The sequence below is a fragment of the Notolepis coatsorum genome (assembly GCF_963971535.1).
Source record: "Notolepis coatsorum genome assembly, chromosome: 13".
Taxonomy (NCBI): Eukaryota; Metazoa; Chordata; class Actinopteri; order Aulopiformes; family Paralepididae; genus Notolepis; species Notolepis coatsorum.
In genome coordinates, this window is record NC_140177.1 from 366813 (window position 1) to 381546 (window position 14734).

Genomic DNA, 14734 nt, shown 5'->3' on the forward strand with positions numbered 1-14734 from the left:
ATTAAAAAAAATAATAATAATAATAAATACGTATGATACTGTATTGTGCGCTATATCATATCACATTATATAATCATATTATAATTCATTTGTATATTATATTGATTTGCAGCTGAGGTAAATAGAAGACCAGTCCTATATTTGAGGATTTACGGTAATATAAATAATATGTTTGGTAAGGCTGTCCCCGAAGCCTGTTTTTAATATTCTCATTTTTTCGAATAAATTCTTTTTTTTTCCTTTTTTTTATATCCTCAAACTAAATCCTCAATTTGAATAAAGTGATTAATCTGATTAAATTAGTATTTTTTCTTTTATTAAATCAACTTTCTAGCCCCCTGTCAACTGTCAAATGATGTCAACTGTCAAACTGAATTAACATTCAGTATTCAATATGGTCTGATATTAATATTCAGTATTCAATATTGTCTGATTCAATATTAACATTCAGTATTCAAGTAGAACAGTTACGTTGTGGACACTCACCTTTCCACAGCAAAACGGTAGGCAAGGCACCTTGGTTGAGAAATGCAGGCTTCCATCTATGTTGTTTAGTCTATCTGTTCAGTCCTGTTCAGTACTGTTTCAAGATGCATAATGAGATATTCTTCTTCTTCTTCTTCTTATTTGAATTTCCGGCAGAGTAGACGCATCGAGGCGTATTACTGCCCTCCGCAATTCTTTTTATGGGCTCTTCTTCTTCTCCTTCTTCTCCTTCTTCACCTTCTTTTTCTTCTTCTACTGGACCCGTCATCACCTACATTGTCCATTGGAGTGCAGCTACTGCTGCTACTTCCTGTCTGAGCCCCCCTCCGCGGGACCCACCTTGCCCCCTGCTATCTTATCCTGGGCTGCTTTGTCCCTCGCAGCCTTGTCCCTCGCAGCCCCCTCAGCCAATTCGCTATACACCACCTCCCAGTCCAGACCTTCCAATCCCAGATGTTGAACCGCTATCCTAACAATCATCTTCACCATCGCTGTTTTACCCTTAGCCTCTGCCATACCAGTAACTACCCCTGCCACGAAGGCCACAATACCTAATATATATAGAACACAAATGTTCTAGAATGTTCTATTATGACATCATACTGTGACATCACAAATGTTCTAGAATATTCTATTATGACATCATACTTTGACATCACATTATGAGGTCATAATCAAAACATTCTAGATTATGACATCATACTGTGACATCACAAATGTTCTAGAATGTTCTATTATGACATCATACTGTGACATCACAAATGTTCTAGAATATTCTATTATGACTATAAAGGCAATCATACGAACCGCAGTTGCCTTGAGGCTCCAGGTAATGCGTTGTTAGTCCGACACGCTCCGAATTGCAATCCAAAAGAAAAGATGACGCTGGTCCAATGTACTTTCAAAACAAACGGGATTTATTGGGAAGCGAGTCACAACAGCCCCAATAGCTGCCTACCACTATAAAACAAACAAAACGGGTTATGTACATGAACTTAAACTGTCAATCAAATGCGAATTGAGTGCGGTCAAAAACTATATGGTACCGCTCCACCTGGGCCTGCGTGAACTCTAAATTACCTGCCATGTTATAGGAGTGGTTAGGGGGAGCGTGGGAAAAAAGGGGAGTTGACCAGGTAAGTCTCCATCTTGGAATTCATTGACAAATATTAATAAACAAATAAAAACACGAATACCATAATAAACCACATTTCTAAGGGGCAATAAAGTTACAATTTATCATCATAGGATTTGGCGCCTACACACCGGCCTCTAATTGTTCTTGTAGACAAACGAAACAATTACAACTTTCAAAATATAAAAAAGGAGCCAAAATGTATAGTCCATTCAAAAATCAAAATCCAAGCAAAAAAATCTTCCATCTTCCAAGTTATCAGTAAGAGTGTATTAGTGAACGGGGGGGGTGTGTGTGTGTGTGTGTATGTGTGTGTTCTATGTAGGAGCCTCGAGCAGCAGACACAACTTTGTAATAGGTCTGCGAAGAGTGGTAGTCTGGGTTCTCACTTGAACCTGTCTAACCAGTCCTCTGGAGTCGGGCATGGTCTGTATGACCCGCCCCAGGATCCAGGAGTTGCGGGGGGCAGTATCATCAATGATGAGAACAATATCTCCGGTATCAAAGTTCCTTCTTTTCCGTATCCATTTTTGGCGTTCCTGTAACTCGGGCAGGTACTCCTTTGTCCATCTCTTCCAAAAAAGGTCGGCCATATATTGTACCTGCCGCCATCTGCGTCTAGGGTAGCAGTCCTCTGGTGTGAACACTCCAGGTGGTATAGAAGGTTTGGTGTTCATCAGAAGTAGGTGGTTGGGTGTGAGAGGTTCTAGGTCGTTAGGGTCATTAGAGGCTGTGGTGATGGGCCTGTCGTTGATGATTGATTCTACCTCACATAACAAGGTCTGCAGACTCTCTTCGTCAAGTGTCTGTTGCTGTAGAATAGCGCTGAGGACCCTTCTGACTGTCCGGATTTGTCTCTCCCAAACACCACCATGGTGGGAACCGGAAGGGGGGTTAAAAACCCATGTGATGCCCTTTTTAAGCAGAGTGTCTTTAATGTGGACCTCGTCAAGGCCCTGGATGGCCTCTCTAAGTTCCCGCTCTGCTCTAACTAGGTTGGTTCCATTATCGGAGCGCATGAACTTGACTTGACCTCTCCTAGCAGTGAACCTTCGGATGGCATTTATACAAGAGTGTGTGTCCAATGAATGTGCCACTTCCAGATGCACCGCTCGTATGTTTAGACATGTAAAGATGACTCCATAGCGTTTAACGGTTTTTCTACCACACTTGGTCACAAACGGTCCGAAGTAATCGACACCAACATTGGTGAAGGGTGGTTCATCTGGGGTGACTCTCTCCGTAGGCAGATCTGCCATGTGCTGCTCACCTTTACTTCCACTCAATCTTCTGCAGGTGACACACTTAGCTATTAACTTCCGTATGGCTGCATTAGCACATGGGACCCAGTACCGTTGCCTGAGACGAGAAAGAAGATAATTCCTTCCACCGTGTCCAGTATCCTCATGTATCTGCCTGATGATGAGTTGGGTAACGTGATGGTCCTTAGGCAGAATAGCAGGGTGTTTAGCTTGTGCTGGCATGGCTGACCTGCTTAATCTTCCCCCTACTCTCAACACGTCGTCCTGAAGAACTGGACACAGTTTATGAAGATGGCTGCTACTTTTCACAGTGGAACCCTTTCTCAGTGCCATAATCTCTTCTGGAAAGGCTCTTTGCTGGCAAAACTTTATGATTTCCACTTCTGATTGCTGGAGTTCCTTTACAGAGAGTGATCCTTGGTTCGATTTTCCCTTCTGATTTTTCAGTTCATCTTTCCTTATTTTCTCATTTTTCTCATCCACTTTGGCTGTTTTTTCCATTGCTCTTTTCTCACACTTTTGTTTTAGTGCATCTTTGATCTTGAGCATCCAGGCAATCGCTTTTTTGAGTCTGTGCCACTCGGAGTAGTGAGAGATGAGCCTGCTAACAGTTTCCAGGTCCTGCTTTACAGATGTAGTATTCACAACTGCAGCTCTCTTGACCTCTGGATCATCTGCAGCAAGGGCTTGATCTGGCATGTCTGGCCAGTTAATCTCTGGCTGCATTAAGAAGCCTGGCCCTGAGATCCATGTTCTATTTTTTAGGAACATGCTTGTTGAGATGCCTCTTGATGCACAATCGGCAGGATTCAGTGCAGTACTTATATGTCTCCATTGGGAAACCTCAGAAGCTGCTCGAATGGCTGTGACTCTATTCGCAACGAAAGTGTGAAATCTGGTAGTTTCATTCTTAATGTATTTCAACACTGCTGTGCTATCTGTCCAGAATACGGAGCTCCCAAGTGGGACTTCCAGTTCAGCTTGCATCATCTTGTCCATACGAGCGGCTACTGTAGCTGCCGTTAGTTCCATTCGTGGTATGGTGACTGACTTCAGTGGTGCGACCCGGGCCTTACCCATGATGAAGGAACAGTGGATTTGATGTTCAATGTTTTCCAACAACAGGTAGGTAACAGTGCCATAACCAGTCTCACATGCATCGGAAAAGTGATGGAGCTGAGCTGAAACCACGTTTCCAAAACCCTGGGGTTTGATGCATCTCTTGACCTTGTAGTCTGATAGATGGTGTAGATCCATTAACCAGTGGTGCCATTTCTGGGCAAGGACCACTGGAATGCTTTCGTCCCACCCAAGCTTCATCCTGCTTAGCTCTTGCAGTAACTGCTTTGCCGGAAGAATGACTGGTGCCAGAACTCCCAGGGGGTCGTAGACGGAACTAACCATGGAAAGGATACCCCTTCTAGTAAGTGGTCTGTCTTGGATGGCTATCTTGAACTGCAGTGAGTCTGATTCAATGCACCACTGGATACCGAGTGCCCTTTCGACTGGCAACACGTCCTGATCCAAATCAAGGTCTTTTATTTCCTTAGCTCTCTCCTCTTCAGGAATTGAGGCTATAACAACGCGACTGTTGCTGACCCACTTGTTTAGTTTGAAGCCTCCTTTTGCACACAAGGCTGTGAGGTCTTGAGCAAGCGTCAGAGCTTGATCCTCGGTTGCCACTGACTTTAGACAGTCGTCTACGTAAAAATTCCTCAGCACTGTGTGTATGACTTCTGGTGTGAAGTCTTCTCTATGGTCCTTTGCACACTGCTTCAGAGCGTAACTGGCACAGCTTGGGGAGGATGTAGCTCCAAAGATGTGCACTACCATCCTGTACTCTTCAAGCTCTCCATCCAGATCTCCGTTTGGCCACCAAAGAAACCTCATCAGGTCTGAATCCTTGTCTGGGACTTTAACCTGGTAGAACATGGCTTCAATGTCTGCTATAAAGGCTACGGGTTCCTGCCGGAATCTGGATAAAACGCCAATGAGACTGTTTGTCAAGTCTGGGCCTTGTAAAAGCTGGTCATTCAGTGAGGTTCCTTGGTAAGAAGCACCACAGTCAAATACCACCCTTAGTTTCTTTTTCTTGGGGTGGTAAACTCCATGGTGCGGGATATACCAAGTCCTTTTGCTGCTGTCCTGTGAGCCTTTTTCCACTTTTATGGCATAGCCTTTATCCAGGATGTCGGCCATGAACTTGACGTAGTCCCTATGTAACTGAGGGGACTTGCTAAGTTTCCTTTTCAGGCCGAGGGCCCGCTGTTGTGCCACACAGCGATTATTGGGAAATTCAGCATCCTCCTTCCTAAGTGGTAGGCCTATGCTGTAGTGGCCGTCCACCAGTTTGGCTGACTGGGAGACACGCTCTATGAAGACGTGGTCCTCTCTAGACATTTCAAGCTGCTCCTCCCTCTGTCGCTCGGGGAAGTCATACTTGATTTGTTGCTGCAGAATCTCATCTAGCTGTACAACCGAAATTCTGTGTGCCATTACAGTCGACTGTCCACAGGGGGAGACAGAACCCTTTTTTAGGGGTCCATTGACGGTCCAACCCAACATTGTTTTAACGGCGTATGGACCATCTCTCTGGCTGTTGATAACCATCCATGGTTCCATGGCCTTTGGTACATTGGTTCCGATTAACAGGCCAATGTCAGCATCAATGTGACGGAGACGTACCTGCTGCAAATATGGCCACTGATCCACGTATTCCTGAGTGGGAATATGGTCTTTGGTCACAGGTATTTTCTTCTGCGTGTAGACAGCGGGGAGTTCCACTAGTGTGTTGTCGTCCATGCCACATACCTCCATTCCACAGACCACGGAGGTACTGACGACTTCCTCTTTATTCATGGTTTTGAGAAGGATGTCTGTACTTCTTCCTGAAACCTTGAGGTCTCTAAGCAAAGCTTCTGTGCAGAAGGTGCCGGTGCTTCCTGAGTCCAGAAAGGCATAAGTCTGTATCATGCGATTACCTTTCTTCATTTTCACCCTCACCGGCACTATAGATAGCATGCAGTCAGGCTCCCCGGCCCCTGTGTGGGTCTCGCCGTCTCCAGTTATAAATGCACTGGTAACAGTCTGTTCCCTATTTTTATTTTCTTTACCACCGTCGACCTGTTTATGTATGTGGAGTATGGTAGGGTGCCTCAGTGAACACACTCGACAAGTCACTTTCTGTGTGCATCCCTTGCTCATGTGTCCATATGACAGACAGCCAAAGCACACTCCTTTGCTTTTCAAGAAATCCAACTTTTCCTTTTGTGGCTTCTTGTCCAGTTCTCTGCAAAGGTCCAAACTGTGCTCTCCCTGACAGAACAGACATGGCTTGAGGGCGGCTGGTGAGGGCCTTCCAGTAACTCTCTTAACGGGTGAGACGCTGGTAGTAAAACCACTCTTCCTCTCCCTTGGTGTACTTGGTCGATATGGAAGTGGTCCTGATGTTCTTCCTGAAGAGGTGGGTGTTTCCTTTAGGTTCCCAAACAAAGGATGTGACATGATTCTAGCTTGGTGATCAATGAAATTAACTAGATCATTAAATCTAGCTCTCCGTCCACTTTTCTCTTGTAGGTCACATGCCAAGCCTCTCCACCTCTCTTTCATTTTGTATGGCAATTTAGAGAGAATGGCTCTCATTGTGGTTGGATTATCCATCTCCTCCATGTACTCAATGCTGTCCATCGTTTTACAGCATCCAGTTAGAAAGACTGAATATGCTTGTAGGGCTTCAGCATCTTCAGCTTTGACTGCTGGCCAGTTCAGGGCTTTATCAATGTGAGCTGTTGCAATCTGGTACTCGTTGCCATAATACTTCTTTAGGAGCCTTTTGGCCTCCGTGTATCCTATTGAAGCGTCCATATGTTGGCAGCTCCGTACCACTTCTCGGGGTTGCCCCAGGGTAAACTGCTCCAGGAAATACAGTCTGTCCTTGCAGTTTTCAGTTCTATCTTCAATACCATGCTCGAATGCACGTATAAAGAACCTGTATTCTAATGGATCCCCTTTAAACGTGGGTACGCTGAGAGGTGGTAAGGATGATAGTCTTTGCTGTTTCACCAGTACTTCAGTTATACTATTCTGATGTTGCATGACGTCGACGATCCTGCCCATGTCGGGTGTTTCCCTGTATCCTTCTAGAGTGACAGCACCATCATGTCTGACGGCTCCATTTTCATGCTGTTTCGCAGATCCACCATGGCTGACCCTTAAAGCAGACATTCCAATTTGGGGCTGTTGTGACGTTTCCTTTCGTCTTACAACAGGCTCCCCTCCTATGTTGCTTGGTCTTGGGTAAACAGGGTGATATACAGTTTGAACACTTTCTGGTAACAGGCTGCTGTGTCTGTTCAACTGTGCAAGCTGAGCAGATGGAGTAAGAGGCTGGAATTCCACATCATACACATCTGAATTTGTGATGGGTAATGTTGTGATGACATCAGTGGAGGTGGGCGTCATTGCCTCTTGAATAACCTTTTGTGAGGCTTCCTTAGACCTTTCCCTTTCATCGAAATATTCATTCATTCCATCGCCTGGTCTATTGTCCATCTCATGAATGTTCTCATATTCTGTAAAAACATTCAGTTTAGCACTGGTGGTTTGTATTTCAGTTTGCAGTTCCAACTGCTCCCTTTTGGCCTTTAGTTCAGCCTCCTCCTTACGGCTCCTCCCCTTTAGATCAGCATCCTCCTTACGGCTCCTCTCCTTTAGTTCAGCATCCTCCTTGTCGCTCCTCTCCTTTAGTACAGCCTCCTCCTTGTCCAGTGCTTGTTTCTTTATTAATGCTTCTGCTTTGATCAATAAAGCTGCCTTCTCAGCTTGTAGTTTGAGTCGGATTGAGGATGTAGAGGAGTAATTAGAATGCCTACTACCTTTTGATGACCTCCTTGAAGAGGTGTTTGAAACGCTGTCCTTTGGGTGGATCTCTTCTTCACCTTTGTCATATTCAATATGCGGTTGTGCCGCTTCAGTCCACGTTTGAACATGGGCAGCAAATGCATGCAGTGATGCTGCTTTAGGCTTGTACCATTCTGCTTGGTCCTCTTCTGTTTCCTCTATGGATATTTTGGTTAGCAAACCCTTTACAGCTGTATTGAGTTCATGTAACTCGCAACACAACTTGGAGAAATCTGTCATTTTTGTGTGAACCAATTCCACATTTCCATGATTTCCCATAAGTTCAGTGATTTCATTCCTTTTTCTAGTAAGTGCACCCAGTTTTGCACTTCTTGATCCTTTTAATTTTTGTAAAGGATCCTCAAAAATACCACTCTCCATTTCCTCCATAATGTGGGCAGCTAACGAAAACCTCCTAATTCAGATGAGCAGCGGCGTTGTATGCATTTAAAACAGAACAGTGTTTTATGAATGAAGCAGCTAGGGCGTGGGAAACAGCGCACTTGGCAAATGCTGCGCGTGACGTCATCCACTCTCAAACGCACACACACCGACCCGCTGTCAGCCACACAGGGACAGAGTCCGTATCGCTGTCAACCACAGAGACAGAGTCTGTATTATATTTTCCTCTTCACCAGCACAAGACCCCTTCAAACAATAAAGACGGCCGCGCCGTTTATGTTCATCACATCCACTCCACTCAGACGCAACGTCTTTGATCCACAACGAACATCCACTTTTTACTTTACCTCCTTCCTTGTTGCGCTCAGAAGTTGTCCGTCGGCTTTGTCAGCGGAAGTTTTTGACAATATAAAGGCAATCATACGAACCGCAGTTGCCTTGAGGCTCCAGGTAATGCGTTGTTAGTCCGACACGCTCCGAATTGCAATCCAAAAGAAAAGATGACGCTGGTCCAATGTACTTTCAAAACAAACGGGATTTATTGGGAAGCGAGTCACAACAGCCCCAATAGCTGCCTACCACTATAAAACAAACAAAACGGGTTATGTACATGAACTTAAACTGTCAATCAAATGCGAATTGAGTGCGGTCAAAAACTATATGGTACCGCTCCACCTGGGCCTGCGTGAACTCTAAATTACCTGCCATGTTATAGGAGTGGTTAGGGGGAGCGTGGGAAAAAAGGGGAGTTGACCAGGTAAGTCTCCATCTTGGAATTCATTGACAAATATTAATAAACAAATAAAAACACGAATACCATAATAAACCACATTTCTAAGGGGCAATAAAGTTACAATTTATCATCATAGGATTTGGCGCCTACAATGACATCATACTTTGACATCACAAATGTTCTAGAATGTTCTATTATGACATCATACTGTGACATCACAAATGTTCTAGAATGATCTATTATGACATCATACTGTGACATCACAAATGCTCTAGAATGTTCTATTATGACATCATACTGTGACATCACAAATGTTCTAGAATTTCTATTATGACATCATACTGTGACATCACAACGGAACATATTTGAGTTCTATTTGAATAATATAAATAATGTTTGGTAAGGCTGTCCCCGAAGCCTGTTTTTGGGATACAAACTTCGTCAGGGTTCTTCGAACGGACATTCGAACCTTCGTTTTTAATAATAAAAAAAATTAAGATTTTTTATTTTTTTTATTATTATATATCATCAAACTAAATCCTCAATTTGAATAAAGTGATTCAAACTTCGTCAGGGTTTTTCGAACGAATGTTCGAACCTTCGTTTATAATTAAAAAAATGTAAAAAAAAATAATAATTATAAATTTTTTTTTTTTATTATTTTTTTTCCTCAAACTAAATCCTCAATTTGAATAAAGTGATTCAAACTTCGTCAGGGTTTTTCGAAAGGACGTTCGAACCTTCGTTTTTAATAAAAAAAAAATTAAATAAAAAGAATTATTCTCATTTTTTTTAATCATTTTTTATATATATCCTCAAACTAAATCCTCAATTTGAATAAAGTGATTAATCTGATTAAATTAGTATTTTTTCTTTTATTATTTTGTTAGTGATGTAATCAAAAATAAAAAAACGATAATATACGATTGGTAAACACTCTGATTAACCAAAACACTTAAAAGAAAACTAGATGAATTATTATAATAATATGTGGTTGGCACTTCTTTATCGTTGCTATTGTACATAACTGTGGCAATTCTAGAGTTAATACATGTAAAAAAAAATGTATTCATTGATAAGTCTTGGTTTTGGGGAGAGTAATACTTAGGGTTTCCAACCTGCTCTACTTCTAGAAACAAAACAGTGAACAAAATGTGTATTTTAGCAGCTTTAGGGGCTACAGGCGTGTAGTTCACCAGTTTGATAAGAATCTATTATTTGGGAAACAGAAAATACTCTGTTACACTATAACCACTTGTAGGGCTGGGAGATATGGTCAAAAATGATATCGCGATAACGATATCGATAACAATATCATATCACGCGATATCCATAATTATCGATATTGTTATAAGTATTAAAAAGAAGGAAAAAAAAATATATATATATATATATATATATATATATATATATATATATATTAAACAACAGATGTATGTTTATTTTGCAGCAATTTTTTGTCGTTGCCGCCATCTTTAGTGTTACAGCCCCTCACACTCCAGTTCTCAGGCTGCAGCTGGTTTGAAAGCGAAAGTAAACAGGCTTCTCTCTCTGCTGGCTGTGGCACCAGGGGAGTTGAACAGTTCTGGCTCTGCTAGTTTCTTTTCTATCTTTTGGCGCTTTTTTGGTGGACAAACCACAGCACATGTGCACCGTGACTCGTGACTGGAGACTAGCTCTGCTAGCACACATAGCCTACTGTGTACAGACGGTTTCAAACTGTATTTTACATTAGAAAGCAAACAAAATAAATGGACAAGAGAAAAAGAAATCTCAATTTGGTCAGTATTGTCATTTGGACAAGCAAAGCCATTACTTTAAGTTGCAGGCAAGAAAGACAAGTCTGTCCACTGTCTCTGGGTTTAACACAAACACAAAAAAAATCGATTTTTTTTCTCCCGATATCGATTATTAAAATATATTGCGATAATTATCGTTGTCGTTATATCGCCCAGCCCACTTGAATCTGTAAACACCATGTCTTATGCCTCACCATAGTGTGAACAATATGTATATATGTAACTGCCCCCCGGCTTGGTGGTGAAATAAAGATGCGGTTATGTTTCGTACAGGTGCTTTTATTTATTTTTTATTTTTATTTTGCATTTCAGCATAGCATCACTGTCGCCTTTCTTTGGTAGTTGTTGTTGCACCGTAGTTGTACATGTTGTGACGGTTGCATCGTTTGCTCCGTTTGCACCGTTTGCACCTAACGTGTTCAAACAAACATTTGAATTTAATGATATTATTGAGGGTGAACTCGTCTTCCATAATAAAGGCATTTAAGGAAAAATAATGATAAATAGTAACGTTACTTGTTCGGCAGCAGGTGCCTTTGATTAGAACCTAATCAGTGAGTGCACCACTTTACATGTTTACCACACATAAATATAGACCTCTTCAACAACAGTAATAATAATAATAACAATAATACATTTTAGTGTTCGACGTACCTTATTCCGCTTTACCAAGGGGTGTTATTTACTGAAGTAAGGTCCTTATATTCTACATAATTCGCTGTCTGCTCCATCGTTGTCTCTGAGTTACTTCCTGCCTTGGTCACACACAGGATGCTGTGACCTTTATACTATAGGAAAGACGAGCTCTGCCCCCATGTGGACACGAAATGAAAATGCACAAGCGGCTCTGAAATATTCTTTTCTTAAATAGAAAGCTCAGTATTCTGAGCTAATAAAGAGAAGTCGATCATCTCTAGACCAATGTAAATTAAAGCTTACTGACAATAAAGATGATAGGCATCTTTACCCTTGGCGGTCAGTTACAATATATATATACCATCTTATATATCTTTACATATTGTTTTCAAAGGCATTTTTTTTTTTTTGGTCTCATGAGTGTTTTACAAAGGTGTGAGAGAGAGAGAGAGAGAGAGAGAGAGAGAGAGAGAGAGAGAGAGAGAGAGAGAGAGATCGAGACAAACAGACACGATATAGACAAATGATCAACCATATATCCTTTGCTATTTTAAGCTTGTTCTGGAAGAAATTACTGTGAGTGTCAACTTTTAGTAAAATCTTATACAATTGATATCTTAATTATAACTTATTAACCTTAGTTGTATAGTGCATAATGAAACATTTGTCAATCTGTATTGTTCTAGAGAAAGAATGGGCAATGATGATTAAACGGCAAGCAACTAATGTCATGAGTGCAAAATTAAAGGTGTGAGGAGGGGATTTGGCGGAGCCCAATAGCAAACACAGGAGGAGAGAGAATGGAGCGGTTTAGGGTTGTTTAATGTAGTTCCCCAAGCAGACAGTTTTGACAGATGGAATGTGCGACAGACAGGTATGGAAAATGTTCTTGGGGGGTAGTACAGGTGCACTCCTTGTGCAGTCTGGGAGAAGGTAGACACAGGCTGTGTCGGGGTGAGAGCAGGAGCACTCCTTTGTGCAGTATCAGCCAGCACGGGAAGGTACTGGAACAGGAGGTCCTGGGCACACGGAGAACAAGGGTTAGATCAGGAAATATCAATGAGTACAGCAAGGCTTAGGTTCAGTCTTCTTACTTGGAAGAAGTAAGAAGACAGGATCCGCCAGCTGAAGTACTTTCTGGCTGATGAGTGGATGAGTGACAGCTGTGTTGATGAGGGGATGGGTGACAGCTGTGTTGAATGGAGCGTTGGCAGCGTGAGAGGGTGTAGGAGAGGATGAGGAGGAATGAGGAAGGCCCTCGCTGTGATTACAACAAAAGGACAATAAATCTAATCTAACTGAAATTGTGTAGCACAGACCTTTCTATGGATCAAAACCTCAATATTATTATGGTGTAGTTAATACTTCATGTATCCTTAATCCCTAGGCTAATGAGGCACTAAGATGTTAATAAAAAAAAAGAAAATGTATGCCAATGACAGGAAGTAACGGTATATGTGTGTGTGTGTGTGTGTGTGTGTGTGTGTGTGTGTGTGTGTGTGTGTGTGTGTGTGTGTGTGTGTGTGTGTGCGTGCACTGTGCACGAGTGCACATCTAGGGGCGGGGTGTAGATTTGGTCTCCCTGATGTTGACTCCTTAGCCACAGCCTTGGGTTGTTTAATACTGGACGAGTGTTTCATAACGGCCGTTGTGTGGGCCGGTTTCGGGGCCGGTGCGTGGGCCGGTGCATGGGCTGGTGCGTCTGAATGTCCCGGGCGCGTGAATATTAAAGGCAACCAACTTGTGTTCAGCTTTTCGTTCAGCGTTTCTCTGATTGGCCACACGGCCACGTGACCGCCCTAGCACACGCCCTTTTCCGCTGAGAGACGCGGCAGAAGCGCTGGTCGAACCAACGCGCTGGTCGAACCAGTTCAGACAGAGGTGTTTATTTATATTAATAAACATATCTACTAGAAACACTGGTGTTCTGTTGTGTGACTGTACTAAACTCTTCCACCACATGACCGACATTTGACATACAGTACACCTCCTATCTATGTTGGGATTATGTTTGGTCATGACAAAACAATAAAAATCGCTACTGTTAGTGCCACCACCCACTTCAATGACAGAGCTCTCATATTTGCGAATGCATAAACTATATCTTAAATTATGGCGATGTGTCTAATATGGCTGTCGCGAAGTCATTGATAAGCGACAGCCATATTAGACACATAGCCATAATTTAAGATATAGTTTATGCATTCGCAAAATATGAGAGCGCTGTCGTTGAAGGGCTTCTACAACGGTGCTGCTGCTGGAGCTGAAGTGATGTACAGTTTATGCATTCGCAAAATATGAGAGCGCTGTCATTGAAGGGCTTCCTACAACGGTGCTGCTGCTGGAGCTGAAGTGATGTACAGTTTATGCATTCGCAAAATATGAGAGCGCTGTCATTGAAGGGCTTCCTACAACGGAGCGCGGCCGCTGCTGCTGCTGGAGCTGAAGTGATGTACAGTGACGAGTGAATCTGGTAGTTGGTTGTTAAAAACGCGAAACATAATAACGTTACGCTTTCTAGTTCAGCGCATTTCATAACTGTATGGGCTTTGTTTATACTTCAGAGGTGATGTACAGTGACGAGTGAATCTGGTAGTTGGTTGTTAAAAACGCGAAACATAATAACGTTACGCTTTCTAGTTCAGCGCATTTCATAACTGTATGGGCTTTGTTTATACACGAGTGAATCTGGTAGTTGGTTGTTAAAAACGCGAAACATAATAACGTTACGCTTTCTAGTTCAGCGCATTTCATAGCGCTCCACTGCTACCGCAGCTGAACACAAGTTGGTTGGAACAGCGAACACAAGTTGGTTGGTACACAAGTTGGTTGCCCGCGCTGCCGCTCGCTTGCTCCTTGGATTTCATTTGGGACGTGGGACGACTGCCGCTTGCCTGCGCGTGGGGGCGGGGGGTCGCGGCCAATCAGAGAAAAGCCGACCACAAGTTGGTTGCCTTTAATATTCACGCGTCCCGAGCTGAATTTGTGTCCCAGTCCGCCCCTGGTTGTAGCTGTAACAGAATAATTGTATTAACTATTAATTAACTATTATTCAATAGCGTTTCAATTATAATGAATTAAATAATTGTATAAAGAATTTTCCATGTTCTGTCATCTAATAATATATTCCATTGCCTTTCCTGTATCAAAGTCAAAATGTTGGTATCGTGACAAGACTACAACATACAAAAGCAGCTTGACAACTGATATCCTTTTATAGGCATGGGCCAATTTGTGATTTTGGTGGTATGTGCTATTTGCACAGATGTTTAGCCCTTAGTATGCACACGCACAGTATAATATGCATGTAATAAATAGTTTGTTAATAAACTCTGTGTTACTTGAACAATTTTCACTGTGCTCCTAAATTTCTTTGTGCTCC

At 42.4% G+C, this 14734-nt stretch overlaps 1 protein-coding gene across 1 annotated transcript in view; it reads left to right on the forward strand.

The window, feature by feature from the left end:
• Positions 1-6747: 6747 nt before the first annotated feature.
• tapbp.1 (TAP binding protein (tapasin), tandem duplicate 1) overlaps positions 6748-14734 on the forward strand; it is a gene marked incomplete at its 5' end in the record, with an annotated part of 45281 nt that continues 37294 nt past the window's right edge. Inside the window, 1 exon segment of the mRNA XM_084327041.1 lies at positions 6748-6787. Coding sequence (XP_084183167.1) covers positions 6748-6787 — 40 coding nt within the window.